At 39.4% G+C, this 24,642-nt stretch overlaps 1 protein-coding gene across 1 annotated transcript in view; it reads left to right on the forward strand.

The window, feature by feature from the left end:
• Positions 1-24,642, forward strand: part of PTPRG (protein tyrosine phosphatase receptor type G) — a 716,833-nt gene that overhangs the window by 175,150 nt on the left and 517,041 nt on the right. The window contains exon 2 of the mRNA XM_083356115.1: positions 3,992-4,096. Within this exon, the coding sequence (XP_083212241.1) occupies positions 3,992-4,096 (105 nt within the window). The remainder of the gene's footprint in view (positions 1-3,991; positions 4,097-24,642) is intronic.

The raw sequence follows: 24,642 nt of genomic DNA on the forward strand, positions 1-24,642 counted from the left end.
GTAAATCACAACTCTCCAAACACTTCACTCCTTATTTGCGAATTAGCTTACTCGACAGAAGCTCCTGGACATCACTTTGTCACCACCAAAATGGATGACTACAATGCATTCTACACTGAAGAGCATCCTAGAGCTGCAGCTGGTCCAGGGTGGGTGGTGATGGGTTCACCTTGGTACCTCCGTATTACAACTTTGTTTTGTGATTTGTGATTTGCCTCCAAGTGTGATTTGAGGTGTCTGTTGTCACCTGTCGGATAGCAATGGGTTATTTGCAGGATAGCTTCTCTTCAGTTGTTCTAGTCCATCCCATAAGTTCAAATGAAAGGATACAGGTCCTGTGGATAAAAGATTGTCATGGGGGGAGGGGTGTCCCAGGTAGAATTTTCTTTTTGTTTGCAGTACCAGTCTTGGAAATAACCACCTTGCCCCTGCCAGCTTTTCAGAAAACCTTAAAAGGTTTGGTTGTGCTCCTTGGCATGGGGGTGAGATTGCTTTGAGGTTTTGAGATAGCATGATTTTTATGGTTGCTGTGGGTTAGGGTTAGGGTTAGTGAACACCTAGATATATCTGCTGTGGATTTGGGATTAAACATGTTGTTGCTTATTTTATGATTTTAATGTGTTGTTAGACACTCAGATGCTGTGGCAGATGAGGGGGAGGAACCATACAAAAATGGATGGAAGGAAGGAAGGGAGGGAGGGAGGGAGGGAGGGAGGGAGGGAGGAAGGATGGACCTCTTTATTGCAGACACAATTGAAGCCACAAATGCACAAATTTATATCTTGTATTTGCATGAATCAAAGCTCTTATTTATGTATTTCTTAGAAATTTGAATATTCATAAAAATATCTAGTCTATGTGAGAAGGTGGTGACTCACAGCTTTGGATGTGTTTTACCTTTTCCAGCTGAACAAACAACTATACAGATCTCTGCTCCAGCATTTAAATCATATTGCTTTTTCCCCGACATTTCTGAGTCAACAGATATTGGGGTGTTCTGTTCACATCCCTAAAAGCAGTTCTTAGACTTGTGCATAGCCTGGGGGTAATGGAGCAATTTGTAATTGCTTATTTGTGAGTTGGAGATCCAGTGAGGGACTGCTATTGCCAAGATAACTGCGTAAAACAAGAGTCTTTGTGTGTTTGTGTGTCTGTGCATAACAACATTATTTGAGCTCAAGAAAAGGAGTAATTGGGTGAAACAGTTTAAAAAACCACTGCCTTTTAGACTTTTGTTCACTTGATGGTTCTTGCTAATTTGGAAGTCAGTGCTTTCTGCTTCACCAGCTTTATTCCTTGCACCTTCTCTTTCTCTACTTCCTTCTTTCTCTCCCCTTCTGATCCGGGGGTGTCCCCTTCCCTCCTTTTAATAGGGTGCAGTTGCAGGATGTTCTCTGCTCCCTTTCCACTTTTTCCCATTGTCTGGAACTGGAGATAGCTCCACCCTTTCAATTTTCTTTTCCCAACCCAGAACAGCAAGAATGGGAGGAATTTCAGTTTCTTCTCTTTGTTTATCAGGAGCTTCTCCCATTCTGGATCTCTCAGTCATACCTTTGGATGGGAAGTTTGTCTCGTTGGCTATAACGAAGTTTCTCTGCACTTGTTCTCTCCAAACAAGTGTGCTTTTCTCTCAGAATGGGAATTCCTGGCAGGGACGAAAGGTAATTGAGCAGCTTGTAGATGGAAATCAGAAGAGAGGTAACCCATGAAATGGTTTGCCAAGAATCAACACTGTCTGAATAGCTCATCAAATGAATCCACTATTCCTGTATGACCCTCCTCTACTGATAATCCAAAATCCATTCTAACTCAAATTCCTCCATCCCTACCTTTGATGGAGGCTAATGGCGCACAAGAGTGCAAGGGGCTTTCCAAGACCAAGAGGGGAATATAGAAAATGATTTTTTTTAAAGACAGCTAGAAACCGCAGGTCCAAAGGCCACAAGGCTGATTTGTACAATTATGAAAATTGTCCAGTGCTCTTGAAATCCTATCTCCCTAGATAGAAATGCATAAGGGAATTATCTGAAGAAGGACAGATACGATATGCAATAGTGAACGGAGTCCTTTTCAAAGACAAAGGTCAGTAGAGTGCTTGTAGGAGGCCGTGGTGTTGCTATATAAGGAAAAGCTGAGCAGAAATTAGGCCACTGGAATAGCAGAGGGTCAGTAGGTATTTGGAAGCAGAGATGAGTAATAGTAAAATGTGTCCCAAAACAAAGACACCTTGAGCGGAAAAAATCAGACCAGTTCTCATGATGATAATTTACACAGCAACATCTATCTATCTATCTGTCTGTCTGTCTGTCTGTCTGTCTGTCTACCTACCTACCTACCTACCTACCTATCATTCAAATTTTTTAAGCTCCTGCTGGTATACAGTTTGATCAGTATAATAAAGCATTAAAAACCAAATAATTTTAAGGTTTTGGCTCTAAAGTGGCCTTGTTCCATCTGACGTTTTCTTTTTTTAAGAGCCTTCTTTCCAAAATCTTACAAGCTACAGCCAGTTTCCCCCCCTTCTGCATCATTTTGAATTCTTTGATGATCAGATTAATCTTCTTGTTGCCCTTTCCAGGCAAAAGCCCTTTCTGAATAGAAAGAATAAGATCTGTATAAATTAGGTTCTTAGAGCACAGGCGCACAAGAAACAGTGAGGACTGCTTTGTGCTGACCACAGGAAGCAAAACAAAAGGAGTTATATCCTTATTAAGTCAAGGCTGTATATCAACTGAAGCTTTACAAAATAATGAGCACTCTTGGAGTATCCAAACTGTGTGCGTGTGTGTGTGTGTGTGTGTGTGTGTGTGAGAGAGAGGGAGAGGGAGAGGGAGAGGGAGAGAGAGAGAGAGAGAGAGAGAGAGAGAGAGAGAGAGAGAGAGAGAGAGAGAGAGAGAAAGAAAGAAAGAAAGAAAGAAAGAAAGAAAGAAAGAAAGAAAGAAAGAAAGAAGAAGAGAAAGAAAGAAAGACCCATGTTCAAATTATGTGGGCAGGAAATAACATTTCTGTGAGAATAGTCTCCAGCATCTGGAAACATGGTTATACCATGATGGGCTGCCAATTTGCTTCCATGTCCAATTCAAGATGCTGCTTGTCACCTTTAGAACCCTACATGGCCTGGGACCAGGTCATTTGAAGGATTGTCTTTTACCAGTCATATCTATTCGACCTATCTGAGGGGGAGGGCAGGAAATGTTATGGGTCTCCTCTGTTAAGAAGGTCCATCTAGTGTTATTTTTGTAATAAATATTTTTAATTATAATAATTATTATTTAATAAGTAATACAAAAAATTATTTAATAATATTACAAATAATTAAATAGTTATTACAAATAATCACAAATAATTTTCTAATATTTTTTTAATACAGTGACACCCAGAGACACTGTAACTAAGTTGGAGGGCCTTATACATTTTCTCAAAAATAAGTAAATCAATGTTAGAAATGCGTAGCATGTCTCTTCTGGATTTCCAGGGACCTGCCCATAACATCCTGAAAATTTGTGGCTTAGAGCAGGGTCTCCAACCTTGGCAACTTTTAAGATGTATGGACTTCAACTCCTAGAATGGCTGGCTGAGAAATTCTGGGAGTTGAAGTCCACAAGTCTTAAAGTTGCCAAGGTTGGAGAACCCTGGCTTAGAGAACAATTTGGTCCTGTAGTTATCACATCGTCAGACCTGTTCAATAGGCTGCACAGAATTACAGGTTGCATATCACCTGCAACCCCTTTGATTGAGTGTTGGTTTCCCTGGCCAGGTGAATTGTCATTACCTTTATCAGTGCAATAGTTGCTGGTTTGTTTATTTGCATCAGCCTAATGTGCAGAACGTATCACCTCATCTGTAAACAAGGAAACGGGAGGACAAAGGTTGGGGGAAGCAGTGGGTATTTTTTAACTGCATTCTAAGAACACCTAAAAAATTAAATTTTCTATCAGGGATTGTCACTTGGCTAATTGCCTCTGCTTTTTCCTCTTCTTCTGCTCCCCAGCTTTGACTGAAGGTTATGATGGCCCTCTACATGAAAGTCGACATGGCAGTTTGGTGCAGATCCGGAGGCGGAAAGCATCTGGAGATCTTTACTGGGCATATTCAGGTGAGTTGGGCTGAACAAGAAGAGTACCGCAGGTAAAAAGAACTGGGCCAGCTTTGCAGGTAGCTCATTCACTGTGAAATGTTTGCTTGATGGAGAACAGCACTCGCCATCTTGAGGGCCAACATTGCTATTACGTAGACTGAAACATTACCATGGGCAGCTGGTTTTGAATAGCCTGAAAGGGCAGCCAGTGATTAGTTTAGTAGATTGTTGTTGTTGTTGTTGTTGTTATTGCATTGATGCTGTTTAGGAAACAAAGACTAGTGAGATTTTTGATCTCAGGTACAAACGCAACTTGGTTAGCCTTAGATACCATGGACCTTGCCTGGGGAATGTGCACATAGATACCATTTGGTGTTGCCTCTCAGGCACTGGGATGCCCAGGAGAGGGAGACATAGAGACAAGATGGCGGACACAACTGCATGGTCAAAGCTCTCCCCTTTATTATATGTGGTGTATATGCAGCACACATAAAAAGGGAGTGGGGCTATCAATCCTGCAGTTGCAGCCACCACCTGCGGATGCCCATATCCAAGGAACAAAATGTCCCAAATTGTGTAGTTTTCATGTTGATTTGGTGGCTGCCACAGAGAAAAGTGACAAAAGAAATTCAGTTGCTTAGAACATTGTATTTCATTTCATTGGTATTGCTAAAAATGTTACAGAGAAAGGCTCTCTTTTTTTGTACTGCTTCTCAGATTATTTTCCCACTTCTGCTGATTTATAGTTTAAAATGTGAGTAAAGTATTTTGACATTTGCTGTTCATTTTTTGTCAGCGTGGCGTATCTTGATTGTGCTTTTGAAGGTCCTTGCCCTTTACTCTCCATGGTTTATACTTAAGACGATTATACTCTGTGGAAAGAGAATATTCTTTGTCTCTAATGGATTTCAAGTTCAGAGTGCCTTAGCCTGAGCTTTTTATCAGTCAGTCTCTTTTCCCCCCATCATGCTTATTATATTACTGTCATTGTTATCCCCAACTATGGCCCTTTCAGGCCATTATCCTTATTATGGGCTTGTAGTTGCAATTATTTGTAATGAAAAAGAGTCTGAAAGATTTAGAAACGAATGAATGAAATCAATAGGCCTTTGCTTCCATTTTTTAGTCCCATGTAATTTCTGTATTATTTATCCTTCCAGGTTTCAGACATTAAAAGTATTATTATTTGTTAACTATGTTGTTTTGGAATGGATTGGGTACTGCCAGAAACTATAATAAATGTCTATGGAGATTCTCAGTCATCCAGGTCATAGTTGTCCCCAAATTGCTCTATTTTTTTTAAAAAAGGCAACTGGACTGGGTTGTGTTGTTTTTTTTTTAGAAAGAAGACAACCAGAAGACGACTTCTGATCCAAGAAACTTCATCAGTTGTGATCTATCCCCCTGCTCCCATGTAGCCACACGGATGAAGCTTCTTAGATGAGAAGCAAAACGTCTTGCTTTTTTAAATAAAGCACTTTTGTAATATAGCAGGAGTAAGCAGTCCGAAGCCATCCACATATTTTGGGCAATCCCTCCCTTCATCATGGTTAATAAGGACTGTAGACCAATACATTAGTAGGCTGGCAAGTTCTGATTCATATGGCACTTTTTTCTTTCTTTAAAAAAAACACACAGTATAGAATTGCTGCAGTTCATGCTGTGCAGAATTAAAACATGAACATTGGACAGACAAGGGGAGTATGGTGAGATTATCAGAGGTTGCAAAGATTTGCAGAGGGATTGCATCTTTCTTGCAAGGTCCTATTATGTTTTATTGCTGAAACAACCTCTCAGGGGAAAATACTAGCAAGACAACTACATAGTTTAGTGACGGCTATTGGTTCCTGTGAAATAGTCACCAAATAACATGGTAAACCAACCCTGTGACTATTTGCTGCCATCTCATTCAGATGAAATTCTCTGCTACAGTTGTCTTGGGCCTGATCCATTGCTCCACCTTTTTGTGCCCCCTCACAGGGTGAAGAGATTGTTCAAACTCTCTCTTTCCGAGCTGCTTTCTTTGAAGTGCTTCTCTACAAAGTGCTCACCACAAATTAACAAGCTCAGCTCTGCGATCTTAATTAGTTGAATAGAACCCTCCTGCCGTGGAGACTGACCAGACCTTAATCAGTTTCATATTAAAGGCTTTTGTGATCCTAAATGCCACATTGTTCCAAAAAATGATTTTTTTTTAAAATTCCCATTTGTTAATCATTGTAGAAACATAGAAACATAGAAAACTGATGGCAGAAATAGTCTCTTGGACCTTGTGGTCCATCGAGTCTGTCCTTTAAATTTATTTGCTTTTTTGTTTTTATTTTGTTGTTGTTGTTGTTGTTGTTGTTATTATTATTATTAATAATAATTATTAATAATTAATTATTAATAATAATTATTAATAAATAATAATAATAATAATAATAATAATAATAATAATAATAATAATAATAATAATAATAATAATAATAATAATAATTTTTGTCAGATGATGGACCTATGTTTATCCCAAGCAAGTTTAAACTCAGTTATCATATTTGCAAATGGTTGCTATCTGAGGGAGTTGCTGAACAAGCGCCACCTAGTAACCGGGAGTGGAATTTCAGTCAAAGCATCTTTGCCTTTCACTTCAGGGATGAGATCATCACAAGCCTTCCTCCAGACTTAGTTCTCCCTTTCAATGGGCTGATTTGGAAAGCTTCTTAAGTTAATTAATAATAACTTCCCAATAAATCAAAAAAGGAAAGAGTAGTTATCAGGTTTAGTTTAATGCTTATTGGTTCAGATGTAAGGGAAAATTGTTATGAATTTGCTTTGATGGTGACATACTAAGGAAGGAAGACGGGGACCAGAAAGAGGTTACATCTGAACTGAGCGGGTGCACATTTAAGCAGAAATTGTACATCTTTTATTCATTTGTGAGACTGTTGTTGTATACTTGGCAAATTTGAATGTTTGTCCTTAATAAATCAGTAAGGTATGTTTGGCATCTTATGGTGACAGTTTGGTTTTTTTAAAAAGATGTCATTCCACCCTCGTAAAAAAATATTGATAAAATAGGACAGTATTTCATATTCTCATCTCTTTGCTTCAAATAGAGTAGCTATTTAAAAATAAAATAGCTCTTTGCTAAATGTAGTTTGTTTAATCTTATATTATATCTGACTTTTGATCCATAGCAGCCTTAAATGCAGCATAAAATTGATCACCCTATAAAGGAACAGAATGAGCTACCTGAGACATTTCATAATAAAAGATTTTAGCCCTCTTAAAAAAAAAGGCTGCGGAAGAGTTACTAAGTATTCCAAGAAAGATTTGTCAGTAGTATGGCTTTGCTTCACCAAAAGTCTTGCGCTTGGTTTCCGTCAATCAAGTTCTGTATCCATTTCATTATTCCTGTTATAATTGTTCATATGAAAAATGCCTCTGCAAGAGCTTGGACTTCAGCACTTTAAAAATTAATGCAAACATGAACAATTGAGCATGGAAACAAATTGCTAACTACTGTAATGTAAGTTGATACAAGACTGATGTTGCTTTATTCCTACAAGCATTCTGGCAGGGGGTTTCTAACTGTTGGTTGCTAATTGCCAATGGTGAAAGTTGTACCGAGAGTCCTCATTTAGCTTTGCTTTACAACTGAATTGTCGGTGTCAATTGCGGTCACTAGATGAGGATTACCTGTATGTATGTTCTCAAAGGCATTCCTTAAAGCAGAGGTCCCCAACCTTTTGGACACCAAGGACCGGTTCTGTGGTTTTTCTGTGGACTGGAGAGGGCATGGTTTTGTGTGCTGCCTACATCCTGCGCATGGGGCTTTGCTTGTTTGTGCGGCCAGGTTGCTGGCATGCTGCGACCCGGTACTGGTCCATGGACCAGGATTGGGGGCCCCTGCCTTAAAAGTTATAAAGAACTCTTTATATGGACAGTTATATGAAGCCGCCGGGTGAGATCATTCATGGTTTTGGCTTTTTATTTCCACCCCAAATCAACCCAGTGATGCCCTCGCCGTGATGTCCCGTTGCCTGGAGGCGGTGAGGGTCTGGATGGGGAGAAACAGGCTTCGTCTAAATCCCGACAAGACCGGCATCTCGGGTTATCCACTCAATTCCATCTTTAACTATGGGGGGGTGAGGTGTTACCCCCCGTAGATAGGGCTCGCAACTTGGGTATCCTCCTTGACTCACAGCTCAGTTTAGAAGATCATATAGGAGCTGTGACCAGGGGGGCTTTTGCCCAGATTTGCCTGGTGCACCAGTTGCGGCCCTATTTGGACTGAGATGCCCTACATACAGTCACTCATGCGCTCGTGACCTCTTGGATTGACTACTGCAATGCTCTCTACATGGGGCTGCCCTTGAAGTCCACTCGGAGGCTCCAACTGCTGCAGAATGCGGCCGCACGAGTTGTGATGAGGGTCTCCCGATACTCCCATGTAACACCTCTGCTCCGCAAGCTGCATTGGCTTCCAGTTGTCTTCCGGGTGAGATTCAAGGTGCTGGTGATGACCTATAAAGCCCTAAATGGCATGGGTCCGGATTATTTATGGGAGCACCTTCTGCCGGCGTCAACCTCCCATTGTCCTGTGCGCTCCCACAGAGAGGGCCTCCTCAGGGTGCCGTCAGTCAGGGGACCGGCGGCCCCCAGGGGGAGAGCATTCTCTGTGGGCGCGCCTGCCCTATGGAACCAACTCCCTGTTGAGCTCCGGATGGCTCCCGACCTTCGCTCCTTTCGCCGCGACCTGAAAACTTGGTTATTGGAGCTTGCCGGCCTGGACTGAGGGATTGGGATTTTAAATTTTTTAATTTTAAACTTTTAGAATGTGTTTTACTTATTAGGGCTAATTTAATTTAATTTATTTTAACTTTGTATAGTGTATATTGTATATTGTGTTTTAATTGCCCTGTACATTGCCCCGAGTCCTTCGGGAGAAGGGCAGTATATAAATCCAATAAACTAAATAAATAAATAAATAAATAAAAATAAAATAAAAGCTGGAAGGTTGCAATATTGAACCTTAATCTTCTCTGTCCAGATGTTTATATATTGATTACTGCTCATTTCATCCATATTAATTTGTTTTTTGTGTTATTTTATTCAATTGTATTCAATTATTTATTGTTAGGCACCAAAAAGGTATTAAATTCTACGTAACCTGAAACACAGGCAAGAATTCAAATGTTAGTGCAGGTGTAAGCTTGTAGGAGACACCATTTTGTTACAGGTTAGATGCATGCTGATATGAACCGAGAGACAATGCAAGACCAGTGTTTTGGATGATGGCAGGATAGAAATAAGTCCAGAGGGAAGAGATAAGAGGTTTTAGAAAGGAAGATGAAAAAGAGTTGTCCTAAACACTTCTGGCCTTAGCCACATCTTCCCCGGGATGTAGCCTGGTGGAGATGAACTGTGAAGGTATGAAAGCTCATGGGGGAAAAATTGGCTCTCCGTTGTTTGTGTGGGATCAGCTAGAGGCATGCAGAAACGTGTCTTTCTTGGCTAATGTCAAGAAAAGTAAGCAGAATCGGATAGGTCTGATTAACCCTGGTGGATCATCAGAACATGCCAGGAGGGGGTAGGCTAGAGTGGGAAAGTGGGGGTGGGGGTGGAAATCCCTGTAGAAGACATGGACAAACCACTTTTGTTTAATTGCTAAGAAAACAACTTTGAGGTGAAATTGGTTTGGCTTGAGGGAATCTTCCCTTGTCTTTAGAAACAAGGAATCACAATATATCCATAAGGCATGGAAAGAGGGAATAGAGAGAAAGAAAGGATCACCCTTCTATCAAGTTCTAATTAAGAAATATCAGTTTTGTAAAACATTACCTTGAGAACGTTACAGAACATTTTTACTGTAAAACCATTACAGAAAATTCTCTTATTTGTGTTCCCCTTAAACAATGTCATTTTAGAATACCAGTTTGATTATATGTTTTTCTTTACCTGAAGAGACAGTTTTAGTTACCATTTTAATGCTGTGTCTTCTAAAAACGGCATTTTTTTTACAAAAAGAGGAAATCATAGTTTATGGTCCATTGTCACTGTTGCTGTTAAGAAATTAGAAGTTAAGACACCTTCCTATTGTCTAAGGCAGGGATCCCCAATCCACAGCCACGTCCTGTTTGAAACAGGGCCGCATGAGTGATAGGCAAATGTGTGCGCACACAAAGCTCCACTTGTGTGAATGGTAGGCCCTTGCACTCACGCACAAAGCTCCATTCATGTGTACACCCTCCATGCGTGCCAATGGAGCTGTGTGCACATGCGCCTGCCGTTCACACACCCTTTCCCCCCCCCCCGTGCCTAGCGTTGCCGCCAAGGTGGAAAGATTGGGGACCACTGACCTAAGCAATATATGAACCCCTAGTTCTTCATTCCACTCATTTATTAATATCAGCCTATCAAATTGATTTATTCATAACAAATATCTATAGAAAAAAATAGATTTTTTTTAGATGTCAAGGATTTAACAAATATTTCTGGTGTCTCAGAAGCTGAAAATGCTTTTGGTCCTTCTTGTAAAATACATACCTCGGTTGAACAATAGACATATAACGAAAGCAAGCAGGGATCATAGTGACCATTGTTTAACTGTGGTAACCGAGTGCTTTGAGATGAAACGGCAAGTGAGTTCAGGGGGTAATGATTCCATTTTCAATTATATTCTGTGTTTTCAATTATATTCTGTGTGATGTAGAACAAAATGAAGTACAGTGTAGGCCAGGGGTAGGCAACCTCGGCTCTTTTATGACTCATGGACTTCAACTCCCAGAATTCCTGAGTCAGCATAGCTGATTCAGGAATTCTGGGAGTTGAAGTCCATGAGTCATAAAAGAGCCGAGGTTGCCTATCCCTGGTGTAGGCAGTAGCTGGATTTTTGTTTCAGGAACCAAACTGTTTTCAGCAAACTATGCAAGCAAGAAAGTAGAAATCAAAATAGAATAAATTTGATCCCATTGGGGGATGGATGGGGAGGAATAATGGTAGTCCTTGAGTTACGACTGTAATTGAGCCTGCCCATCTTTGTAATCATAGACAGTTGTAAAGCTGCAACTGACCCAATTTTAGGACCTTTTTTTGCATCAGCCATTAAGTGAATGCCATGGTCTTTAAGTGAACCAATGGTTTGCAATGGGCCAGTTTTGCTTAAAACCAGAAGTAAATGCCACGGCAAACATCCGTGAATTTGGTCTTGTTGCCAAATGTTTCACATGTCCCTGCAGAGGGCTGACTATCAGTACTTCAAACCCGGGTCATAAGTACTCCCCCATGTAAGCCTGTTGTAACTTTGACCATTTGCTAAGCAACTGGTTGTAAGTCAAGGAGTATCTGTACAAACTTGGTTCTTTTTTTCAGGTGCTACATTGCTCACTGTCATCTTCATTTTATTTTCATTTTAGTTGTGCCACACCTCAGCTTTGCCCAGTGTTGTATTGAGAAAATCATACTTATAATTTTGATTGTTGGCTTCTGATTAAGGAACCTTTAGAAATGTAGTCAGGATTTACCCTACTTTTCAACCGTATGGGTTTGTCTCGCCAGCCATCTTATATATCCTGCCATCATCCTGCTCATTTTATCTTTTTTATTTATTCATGTTAACTGAATTCATAACTGAAGGAATCTATGTCTGCGTTGTGAATCTGATTGTCTAAACAAATCTTGCTTCCATGTTGTACTGTATATTAAGTGACATGTGGCAATTGAGGGTGTCTAGACATTGAGGGGAAAAAATAAAAAAAATCTAGACTACAGGTGTTTAAATTCTGCAGAAATGAATAAGATGTTAAATGTACTTCGCTCTTCCTTGGAACTGTGCCCATTGTCAATATAAATCTATATTACTCCTTAAATATATCTTGCTTTACGAAAATTATACACCGAAGCAAAAGCCACAATTTAAATAAACTGTTGATTCATTATCAGAATGAACATGGGATCTTAAATAATGAATGTCATATTTATTTAGCTTTTATTACTGAAATAGTGTCTGGAAGATTCATGTCAGCTTTTTTAAAGGAAAAATGGCCATACAAAGGATTTAATCATTTATTTCAAAATTGTTTTAAATGGTTTTCCTTGTCTATGGCTTTTAAATGTTATATATTTTTTTAAAAAGAGAAGGCTGAAGATTCCATCACGCCAAGTTTGACTCCTCATGACTTCAGGAATACAATGATTGAAGGTTTTCTCAGCATAAAAGAGATATGCTTGTCTGCAATGCTTTTGTATTTTATAATCTAGCCTACACTACCTTCTGGTATGGGGACCATCCTGTCCAACTATTAACTGGCCTCAACAGATATTAAGCAGATCGTGTCAACCTGACACTGCTAGCTTCTGGGATCTCAAAAAAGATTGTGAAGAGTATGGTTGGAGGAAGCTATTTCCTTTCATTAGAGATGTGATGGGTACAGTGATAAGCTGGAGAAACTGAAGGTGGGGAAGCTGAAAGGGTGGAAGGGCTTTCCAGTTATCATTATCTATACCAGTGATCAAGAAAGGAAATATTAACCAAATCAATGGTTTTTATTTGATGTATCTTTTAAAAAAATAATGTCTGGAATAGATTTCAGAATGCACCATTTCTCTGGAAAGTTGCATTTAGAGTTCAAAAGCTCTCTTTGGGATGAGTTATATCTGGTTATATACTGACCCAGGAACCAAAGAAGTAACTCAAGGGAGTTGAGTGAAAAAACAGCACATGTAGGAGAAGAAGAGGCTGAGTGGAAGGTGGGGTTAAATGTGTCATTGTTTTGGAATCAGTGCATTGTCACAAAAGTCCTAAGACCAGTTGCCCATGAATTCGTTTGACCCTTAACTAGCTCCATTTTAGCTTTGACCATTAGTTGACTCCAGTGAGTGAGTGAGAAGACTCATTGGAAAAGAGCCTAATGCTGGGAAAGATTGAGGGCAATAGAAGAAGGGGACAACAGAGAATGAGGTGGCTGGATGGAGTCATTGAAGCAGTAGGCATGAGCTTCAATGAACTCCAGAAGATGGTAGAGGACAGGAAGGCCTGGAGGAATGTTGTCCATGGGGTCACAATGGGTCAGACACGACTTCACAACTAACAACAACATTAGTTGACTAGATTTTTGTATTAGAGGTAGCAATAATACACTTTTCTGTGCTTTGAACTCAGCAAATGCTCCTGGTTATTTGCACTTGAAGCTATAACATTTTGCCCTTGGACAAAACTGGATGAAATGATACTATTTGCTTGATCGTGCCTTAGAATACTGTAAACAATCACTCTGGTGTAATAAATTTGACACCAGTTTGCATGTAGTTATATGTAAAAGAAGTTATAAGAGCAACAAAGCTAATAAAAATTGCAGTTAAAATTGTCAAAATTAATATCTGTAAAAGAATGCATGGGTGACCTTGAGGAAAAGGTAGAAAATATACTGCTTGGGAAACAATCAGATAAGAGGGGCAGGAGCCTCCAGTTGCTTAACGGTCAGAGAAAGAAATGAAGGAAGGACCAGCTCTAATGGAGCAAGCAGTTAAAAGTGAGGAAGGAAGTTTGTACTTTCAGACCTGCAAGATTCTGTTAGTGTAGCTTGCTAATAAAGTAGTTTTAGCACATCTATTCATGTTTCCTGCCCGGTTTACCTTGGAAGACTGACACTAGTCTTGCAAGCCTGAAAGTACAAAGTCACTGCCCTCTACTTTTAACTGCTTGCAGGTACGGTACTTTCTTAGTTTATTTCTCTTACCATTACGTGATTGTGGGCTCCTTATGTTCTTGTTTGATTGTTTCCTATGCAGCATCTCTTCTCTTCTTTCCTCAGGGTCATCCATGCATTCCATTACAATATCTGAATGTTTTATGAAAGAATCTATGATTTCCCCCCCTCCCCATTCCCATGAAAAAAGGTTCTTTGTAAGAGTCTAACTAAGAAGCAGCTTTCTGATGGCAACACCTTATCCTAAGACTCAATATATAGATTGATAGAGTGATTATATGCTTAGTTGGTTGAGGGATGTTAAGTTAGGTTTGACTTTGGGGTACTATGATTAACCATCTTGATCTGACCCTGAGAGTAATCTGTAACCCTTCCAAGGACATTCCAATGATCTCCTTAATCCTGCCCATCCACCTTATCCAATGTTTTTCCTTTCTATTTCCCTCAACCTTGCCGAGAATAGTTGCTATTTTTGTAGTCTGTCTTTCAGTCCTGTCATAATTCTGAAATATGTGTTTCTGTCTGTGGGTGATCACTTCAAAGAAGCTGTTATTTGGACCAGGCCCAATAATTCTGCTCTTCTTGGAGTGCACGAATCATTGGTAACCCTTCCCAAGCCATTCACTCTGGGGTGTGTATCTCCATCTTATCCCACTATGATTATACTTTAATCCTATTTAGTGAAATTGCGACAATACTGGCCTTTTGTCAGTAATGCTTTCCAAACCTCCTCTCCCCAAAGGTTAAGTTGTTCACATTCAGATACCAATTGTAATCATACGTATTAGGTGACAGCGTAACCTGGAATTAGAGTATTATCTGTATTTGCATTCATCTTTTACATCTTCAGTTGCAGGGCAAGCAACAAGTGAGAGAGGCTTTAGTTTCAGTTGTAAATGTCACGTTTCTTCCTATCTTAAAGATTTGTTCCAGGTGACGCATTGCAAATTGATAAAATCCTCAGTCTTCAAAGTCAGTTACTTAGCATGAAAATATATAGGTGGCATTTGGTTAAGAATCCCACCACCCCACAACAAAAGCAATTGTGTAACATTTACACAAGGATAAGCGGAAATTAGCAGAGATCTATTTAGGGTAGGGACATGGATCTTTTTTTTCTATGGGGAAGAAAACTGGAGAGAAACCCAACCAGGTTTTCAGGATAGAGAAATTTTCCTGCAATACTAAATACTTTCTTTTATTGTTAATATGCTAATATACTCTCTGATAATAATTTCATTTTTTTTCCTTTGAGAATGTTTCACTGTAAAATGAATGGTATTTAGAAAGAAATTCTTGCTTCTTTGCCTTCAAATATCCTTGCAGAAAGTAATGAAATACTCATGTGCCTTAATGGTGGACATGCAGTGCTGAAGAGCTCAAAGAGAATGTTAATTAGATTAATACTCATTTTAGTAGGGACTTGAACATATTGTCTTGTCTGGTATTCATCTGCATAGAAAAGTTGATCATAAGATCTTTTCCCACCAGCATTTCATAGTAAATGTCTACTTTCCTATGAGGGCATTGAATAAAGTTTGATGTTGTGAATGTTAATGTTGAAAGCTGCCTGGGGTACCTGTGTGTGAGCTGGTAATTTTTTTTAATAAATAAAATAAGTAAAATTGACCCATCACTTCTTTCTTCATAACATGGAACAATATGGGATGGATTGTCTTATTAACCAAATGGATTCTCAGTTGTCTGAAAAACTGTAACCGATATGTAGTCCTTAATGAATCTACCGTATGTTTAGATCAGGAGTCTCCAAATTTAGCAACTTTAAGGCTTGTAGACTTCAACCCCCAGAATTCCCCAGCCAACATGTATTGCTTACTAAATGGAATGGGATATAAAGATTTACTTTGTGATTCCGACTTGGAGGAAACAAGAAAGTAAATAACCAAGAGTGGATATAGCAGTAGCAGAATGGATAATGCATTGACTTTTTTCTTAATTGGACATCGAATAAGCTTTGTTTTGTTTTGCTATTCACCATTAATAAATTAAATAATTGCAATAGTCATTCAGTGCTTTGGGGTTTCATAATGATAGCTGTTCTTATTTGTGACGATAACCCTTTCATTCTATTGGTCTATCTCAGGGGTAGGCAACCTTGGCTCTTTTATGACTCATGGACTTCAGCTCCCAGAATTCCTGAGATGGCTGGCTCAGGAATTCTGGGAGTTGAAGTCCACGAGTCATAAAAGAGCCAAGGTTGCCTACCCCTGGTCTATCTAATTCATTTGCTTAATTTGTCAGTGCCACATATATAACTTTTATTAGCTAACGCGTCTAAAAGTCTTACATCTTTAATGCCTTACTTATGATAAAAACGACCTTTTGCATTTTAAGTAACTGAAGGGGTAAAGATCTCCTTATTTCTTTGCTCACTGCTGCAAGAATTTACACAGGTCATCAGTTCTGTTATCCCAGCGTTGTGGGCATTGCTCAGTGTTAAACTGTGAGATAATGTATATGAAAGGGACGTGGTGGCTTAGTGGGTTAGGATGCTGAGCTTGTCGATCAGAAGGTCAGCAGTTTGGTGGGTCGAATCCCGAGTGCCACGTAGCAAAGTGAGCGCCTGTTACTCGTCCCAGCTTCTGCCAACCTAGCAGTTTGAAATCACATAAAAATGCAAGTAGAAAAATAGGGACCACTACAGTGGGAAGGTAACAGCGTTCCGTGCGCCTTTGGCATCTAGTCATGCCGGCCACATGACCATGGAGATGTCCTCGGACAAGTGCTGGCTCTTCGGCTTTGGAATGGAGATGAGCACCGGCCCCTAGAGTCGGAAACGACTAGCATGCATGTGTGGGGGAACCTTTACCTTTACCTAATGTATATGAAATGAGATATTTCATATGAGAGCCAGTTTGGCCCAGTGGTTAAGGCACTATCTAGAAGCTATGATACAGTGAGTTCTAGTCCTGCCTTAGGTATCAAAGCCAACTGGGTGATTTTGGGCAGTACACCAGAATACTGTGAGTTCTAATCCCGCCTTAAGCATGAAAGCTGGCTGGGTGATTTTGGCCCAGTCACTCTCTCTTAGTCCAATCCACCTCACAGGGTTGTTGTTGTGGAGATAGTAAGAGGAAGGTGTATTGGTATTTTAGCTACCTTGAATAGTTTATAAAAATAATAAAGGCGGGATACAAAATAAGTTAAATAAATACTCAATCAGAATATCCTGAGATAGGTGCGTTTCAAGCAAAAATGAAATGTTTCAAGTGTTCCTGAGATAACAAACAATGTGAATCCCAGGTTCTGTAGCTTGGCACCCATGAGCCATATGAACAGGAGATTAAAGCTTTGTCATTACTTCTGTTGGCTCTTCTGATTGCACAGAGAGGATTGAAGAGATGTTTTTAAAGCTCTCAAAATGCTTCAGAAGAAAAAAAAATCTCTTGCTATATGCTTAGCTCCTTGCAGACTTTTGTATATATCTTCTTTTGTTTGTTCTTACCTGTTTCCTTGGGTAGCAAGACTGCGCCTCCAGAAAAAAAGCACCTTATCATTTACCACCCACACTTTAGCAACTTCTCAGAGAAGATTTTAACACACACACACACACACACACACACACACACACACACACACACACGTAATTTACCAAGTAGGCTGTTCTTCTGGCTATGCATTTAACTGTTTCTTAGTCATCAGTGTGGTAAGACTAGCAAAAGAGCATAATTTGAATAGACTGGACAAAGGGTGGGTGGGTGGGGGGAGAGAGACAGACAGAGAGAAACAGAGAGAGAAACCGCCCAGTCACAAGACACAAAACAATAGCTGAGTTGTCACTGTCAGAAAACAGGGAATAACACTGCTTAGTATGGAAAAGTTTTGTTCTTGAAACAAAACTGTGGAGGTTGCAAAGTATTTTTTAATGAAATGTTTTGTGTACTCCTAAGTGCATTTAAGGGATGTGGTGGCTCAGTGGGTTAGGATGCTGAGCTTGTCGATCAGAAGGTCAGCAGTTTGGCGGGTCGAATCCCGAGTGACACGTAGCAGAGTGAGGGCCTGTTACTTGTCCCAGCTTCTGCCAACCTAGCAGTTCGAAAGCACGTAAAAATGAGAGTAGAAAAATAGGGACCACTACGGCGGGAAGGTAACAGTGTTCCATGCGCCTTTGGCGTCTAGTCATGTTGGCCACATTTATTTTATTTATTTTATTTATTTTATTTTATTTTATTACATGACCACATGACCACGGAGACGTCCTTGGACAAGCGCTGGCTCTTCGGCTTTGAAACGGAGATGAGCACCGGCCCCTAGAGTCAGAAACGACTAGCATGCATGTGCGGGGGAACCTTTACCTTTACCTTTAAGTGCACTTAAAAAGTACATTTGAAAGGCCTATTTTGTAAAAAAATAAAATGTAAATGCCGCTCTTCTACCTCTCTAAACCTACTAAGCTGGTCCATGGCAGGGTTGTTCAACCTCAAAGAATCAACTTTGCAAGCAAATTTCATCTGTTATAAACTAGAAGTTAACAGTGTTCTTAAAAAAGGCAAAAAATAAAGATACATAGAACAGGATACTCTTCACTTATTTGTCTAAAATTCAGTAGGTGGAATCTAATAAAATGTTTGTATTTGTTTCTGCAACTATCATCCAGTTATATAAAATGTCATCCAAGTATGTCAAAAAGTTAGTTGGTTTGCCAGTTACAAGGTTTTTTTCTTGGTCTGTTAGAAGTTTGGATTTTTTTTAAAAAAGTTAATAAGTGCTAACTTGAAAAAACAAACCCAAACTTGTAATATACTGTAGGCCAGAATATCTGGATAGCAGTTTAAAATTTAAGTCCTAATGATTAAGAATAATCTATATTCTTAATTACATATCAATAATATTTTACAATGATGTGTTTGAAAGGTCTTTCATATGATGCTTGTTTACCATGTGCCCCACAATGTTGATCAGCAAAGTATATGGTTGAAAACTTTTACACATGCTTAAGAAAGAAACATACAAATTAATATTATAGTATATTCTGGCCAAGATGGAGAACAGATAAATGAATTTAATAAGAAAGAAAAGGGTCTGGCTTGAAAAATCCAGTCTTCCAATTTTTTTTTCCAGACAAAAGGTAATGTATATGTGCTATAAATAAATAAAAGAATGCCAGGGTTTCAAGTTCATGACTGCTACTTTGATCTTACAATACAGTAAGTTTTTTGACACAACTCTAACCTTGAAAGAAGTATTCTGAGCTGGAAACAATACTGTTGGGAGATTGAAATGGATGTTTTGTGCTTGGGGCACATAACTTTGTCAGTTTATTTCCGGCATGGTTGGAAAAAAAAAACCCTCAAAAATATTTTAGACACATTTCTATCAGTGTGCTTCGTTGCTGCTGGTGGCAGGATTTTGGATGCAGGTTCCTGAAGACATTTGAATCATTTCTGGATGACTCATTGTTTTTCTGTTACAGAACTTAGCTAGTTTTGTGCTGCTATTGATTTTTATTTTTGATAGCAATCTGTTGATTCTATGCATCTGGGAAAATAGGTTTTATTTTTACAAAGAAAGAAAAGAAAGGAGGGGAAGGGTGCTTGAGAGAAAAGGTGGTTAAGTTATGTTACTTCCAAGAATTTTGTAGAACCATTTTCAGGTCAAGAGACAGGGGTTTCAGATGCTTGATTTATTTCTGAAATAGTAGGAAGAATTGACAGGATTTAAAGTGAATGGCAGATGTCTTTCTGATATACAGAAATGGAATTAAGCAGTGCTCCATGATACGCTGTTTGAATTAAGCCTGGTTACCTTGGTGATTGCAGTTTAGATGTTGAGAGCAAAGTAGCAGCTTTGCCATACTTTTGCCATGAGGAGTGGGGGTGAAAAGCAGTGAGTCCACCTCACTGGCATAGTGTTTGCAAAGGAGAATAAATGCATTGTGTTTAATTTGGCAAACAAGAATGTCTGGGATGGAAATTGCCCTGCCTATGTGAGAGTAGAATATGGAGGGATGTGAAGGAATATCTACAGGTACTGTATTTCTCAACTTATGTCTTTAATTGAGTATGGAATTATGGCTGTAAGTCATGCTGGTCATTAAGTGGGTCATCATGAGTGCGATCCCATTTTGTGACATTTTTTGCACTGCTCATCAAGTGAGCAATACAGTTGTTAAGCGAACCCATTGTCCGCAATGGGTGTTTTTTGCCAGAAACTGAAAATAAAGGTCAGTTTCCAGCAAGAAGTGTCATAAATCACGGTCATGTGACTGTGGGATGCAAATAACTATAAACACAGGCTGATCACCGAGCGCCCAAAATGTAGTCATGTGACCATAGGGAAGGAAGGAAGGCTGTTGGAACTTTGAATCCAGTACCTTTTGGGGGTCTGTCATAACTTCGAATCATCATTAAGAATGATCATTAAGAGCCATGGTGGTGCAGTGGTTGGAATGCAGTATGGCAGGCTAATACTGCCAACTGCCAGCAGTTCAATCCTGACTGGCTCAAGGTTGACTCGGCCTTTCATCCTTCCAAGGTTGGTAAAATGAAGATTCAGATTTTCAGAGCAATATGCTGACTCCGTAAATAGTTTAGAGAGGGTTATGAAAGCACTATGAAGCAGTATATAAGTCTAAGTGCTAGTGCTATTGTTATTAAGTTTTCAGTCATAAATTGAGGACTATCTGGATAGCCCTCAATTTTAATGCACACTGGAATGAGGTGTACTTCACCCTAATGTTTTATTTGATTCCATAGGTTACGGAGTTTGGCTTTAACTGTGCTTGTCATCTCGTACAGCGCTATATATCTCTTTTTTTAGAGTGGGCCTTAGATATGTTTAAAAACTTTTGGGAAATCATGCTTGACCTAAACTATGGCAGCTAAGGTTTTAACCCTAGATCCATTAATTATGGTTTGTTTCTGCAGCAATTTATGGCACCGGTTATAAAACCTAAAGGCCAAATTGGACTGAAATCAAACAACTGAACAGATTAAATCTTATCTGGTCTTTGGAAAACTTCCATCTCATCTTATCCTCTGGAGTGGATCCCTTCTTATCTGGAAGGATCTACTCCTTAACACGTGAAACTAATCTGACTGCACATAAGGCCTAGTTTTTCTCATGGCTTTTGTTTTGGGATTCTCCATTGTTGCTTTAAATATTGTATCTGTTTCATCTTGGTTTCAAATGGAGAAATAGAAATAACTGGGGAAAAACATGAAAGAATGTTCTGTTCTTTGTAATGCTGTGAATTTCAGAATGTTAGTCACCGCAAACACAGCTTCATCTTTGATGTGAGCAAATGTCCTTTTCTTCAAAACCAGCATTTTAGAAGAAAAAACATAGCTCTGGATTCTCTGAACAGGGCCTCAGTTTCAAAATCCTATTACACAAAAAGACCAGTTTTTATCAGAGAAAAGAAAGTGATGCATCTTATGGAGCTGTGAATAACTCACTGATAAATATCCTCTGGGAAATATATTACCAGTGTTTACTAGATTAGTTTCCAGTTAGCATAGTTACAATTCATATCTCAAGGGTATGAAAAGACATGGCTATGATGTAAACACGGCAACATAAAAGAAAATAAGATTCCATAAACCAAAGGATGGTTAGTTTCTTCTTCAGAGAAGCTTTAAAATATTTTTGTATCTGTGAATAATACATACATACCACGTCCTTTCAAAAATACTGACTTTTTTTTTCTTATGACCAATTTCTTTGGGAGTTTTATAACCATGTTACATAGAAGAAAATTCTGTGTATTTTTATCATTTGTTTAATACAGTAGTATTTGCAAAAATCCAAAGAGATAATGCAAATAAACACTAAAGCAACAGAGAATAAGATTAGTATAATCACATTTTAAAATATTAAAAAAATAATTAAAGGCCTGAGAGAATAAAATAGAGCCAGAATGAGAACATTCCAGAACATTAGGTATTTATTATGTCAGAAAATCTCATATACTAGTGAAACCTACACTAAGTATCCAAAATGAATATTCTTTATGATGTGGGCAAGGCACATACTTGATATTTGTCAATCTTGAGGGACTTGGTTTCATGGAATGATTTGGCAATTCCTGTAAAATGATTATAATAATTTTGATTTAGAAGGATGAAAGTCAAGCAGAGGAGCGATGCAGTCTGTTAAGTGTTGGTTTACTAGCCTTCCCCAAACAGATATCCTCGACATGTTTAATTCCCATATTGGGCAGGTCAATCATACAACACAGAAAACTTGAACCAATTCAGAAATAATTGGTATTAATAATGATGTATGTTATTAATGGAGTCATTGAAGCAGTAGGCGTGAGCTTAGATGGACTCCAGAAGATGGTAGAGGACAGGAAGGCCTGGAGGAACATTGTCCATAGGGTCGCGATGGGTTGGACACGACTTCGCAACTAACGACAACGATGTTATTAATATATATCATTTCTATATGTATTAATGCTACATTAAGCATAGAACAATATCAGGAAATTACATAGCTACCTACAGCCTGCAACAAAAGAAATAATTAAAATACAAAGGCATATTTGCAGGAAGGAAAACCAGAAACTTTCATTATGGCTCCAGTCTTTCCTAGAATGACTTGCCAGTGAAAGCAGACATTAATAACAAAAAAGTGGGCGGTTAGGATATTCTGTTGCAGAGTAGGTATTCTCTCTCCCTGTTTTCTTAACCATATGTTTCCTATTTCCTGCTTGTTTTCTATAGATATAATATGTATCAGGTCAGGCAAATTGTGTCGGTTCTAGGACTGCCTTCACAGTATTTTTCGCCAACTGATTTAAAACAATAAATCCAAAATTTCATGTATAGCTTATCGTAATAAGAGCTAACCACAGTTCTTACAATTTCAGAGGTCACTGTGCCGTCTGATTTATAATGCAAGGGGGGGAAAAAAGAGAAATCCATGTACAGATAGTCCTTGAATTATGACCACAATTTGAGCCCCAAATTATTGTTGTTAAGCAAGACAGGTGTTAAGTGAGTTTTGCCCCCTTTTATGACCTTTCTTGTCGCAATTGTTAAGTGAATCACTGCCGTTGTTAAGTTAGTAACATGGTTGGTAAGTGAATCTGGCTTCCCCATTGACCTTGCTTGTCAGAGGGTCACAAAAGGTGGCCCCAGCACACTGCAACCGTCGTAAATATGAACCTGTTGCCAAGTGACTAAATTTTGATGGGGATGTTGCAGAAACGATCATAAGTCATTATTTTCAGTACAGTTGTAACTTCAAACGGTTACTAAATGATTGGTTGTAAGCTGAGCATATTTCCGCATCTTTCAACTGTGTTTTCTTACAGGGGGAATTCAAACCAACAAACAAAACCTCCTAAGTGATCATATACCACTATATCAAGTATTTTGGGGATGGCAATGATGTTTTAGGACAGGGCTTTTCAACCTTTTCACCCATTGCACCACTTTTAGGATATGGCAACATCTGAGTACTACCAATCGCCTAGCAAGGTGTCAAAAAGTTGATGACCAAAAAAAAAAAAAGGAAAAAAGTGATGAAGTACAGGTAGTCTTTGACTTACAACTTTTCACTTAGTAACTGTTCAAAGTTATAACGGCACTGAAAAATGTGCCCCCCAAGCCACAGCCGAGCAAGACACCTGCCTGCCCGCCGGGTGGCGTTCTTTCCTCCTGTCCAAAGTTTTCATTGTTGTGAGCATTTCTCTTGAGGATTGGCAGCGGGGGGTGGGTGGGGGCTGTTTGGTTTTTATTTCCCCCCCCCCCCGTCTGCTGGGTGGTTGCAGCAGGTTTTGGTCACTTCACATGACCCTGGGACACTGTGACCGTCATAAATATGAATCAGTTGCCAAGCATCTGAATGTAAATCACAAGACCCTGGAGACGCTGTAACATTCCTGCAGATTGGCGCTTCTTCTGGGCTCAGAAGCGCCAGGATCAGCGCCGAGCTCCAGGTGGAGCCTGGCGCTTCCACTGAGCCCTGACAGCCCTGCAGCGCCAGCCATCTCTTGCTCAGGCTTGTGTGGTGCTGCCACTCATTCCCCTCCCCCGCTACCACTTTTCTAGGATGGTCGCGTACCGCCTGCCAGGTGCCAATGTACCACAGGTGGTACCTGTACCACTGGTTGAAAAGCCCTGTTTTAGGACATTTGAGCATGTTTTGCTTTTAAATTACTCAGATCTAATGCATCCAGTTTGGTATAGTGATTAAGACGTCAGGCTAGAAACCAGGAGACAGTCAGTTCTAGTCCTGCCTTAGGCACAAAGCCAACTGTGTGACCTTGGGCCAGTCATTTTCTCTCAGCCCTAGAAAGGAGGCAAGGGCAAATCACATCAGAAGAACCTTGCCAAGGAAGCTGTAAGGACTTGTCCTGGCACTCTCCAGGAATCGGACATAATTGAATAGGGGGGGGGATGAAACGCTTAAGATAATTCTTTTGTATTTGTCAAAAATGCACTTCAGTGGATTAGCCAGGAGTTGTTGTTGTTTTACATGTAATTATGCATCACATTTTAAAATGAAAGAGAAAGCTTTTTAATAGTGTATGGATCTATGAACTGGGGCATGGAATGCTGTGATTAGAAACGTAGCAAATGATGGATGATTGCTGTGTCTGCCAACGTGTGAAATATGGATATGTAAATACTTCAAGCTGCTCATCCAGAAAAAAATAATCAAGGGATGGACGGATAATTAATGCATTGTCAGTCTGAACAGAGAATCCAACTTTCAAGGTTTTATTTTTATTTTTATTTAAAAAAAGAATCGCTACTCATGGAAATGCATATTGGTATGTTTGCATTGTTTGACACTTGTTTGTGCTATTGCTGTCAGCAGTAGAAAAAGAGAGGAAAAATATATAATCTGTCCTATTTCCAAGCCTGGGGGTTAGTTGTACCTTCTTTTATTAGACCACAG

The sequence above is a fragment of the Vipera ursinii genome (assembly GCF_947247035.1).
Source record: "Vipera ursinii genome assembly, chromosome: 2".
Classification (NCBI taxonomy): domain Eukaryota; kingdom Metazoa; phylum Chordata; class Lepidosauria; order Squamata; family Viperidae; genus Vipera; species Vipera ursinii.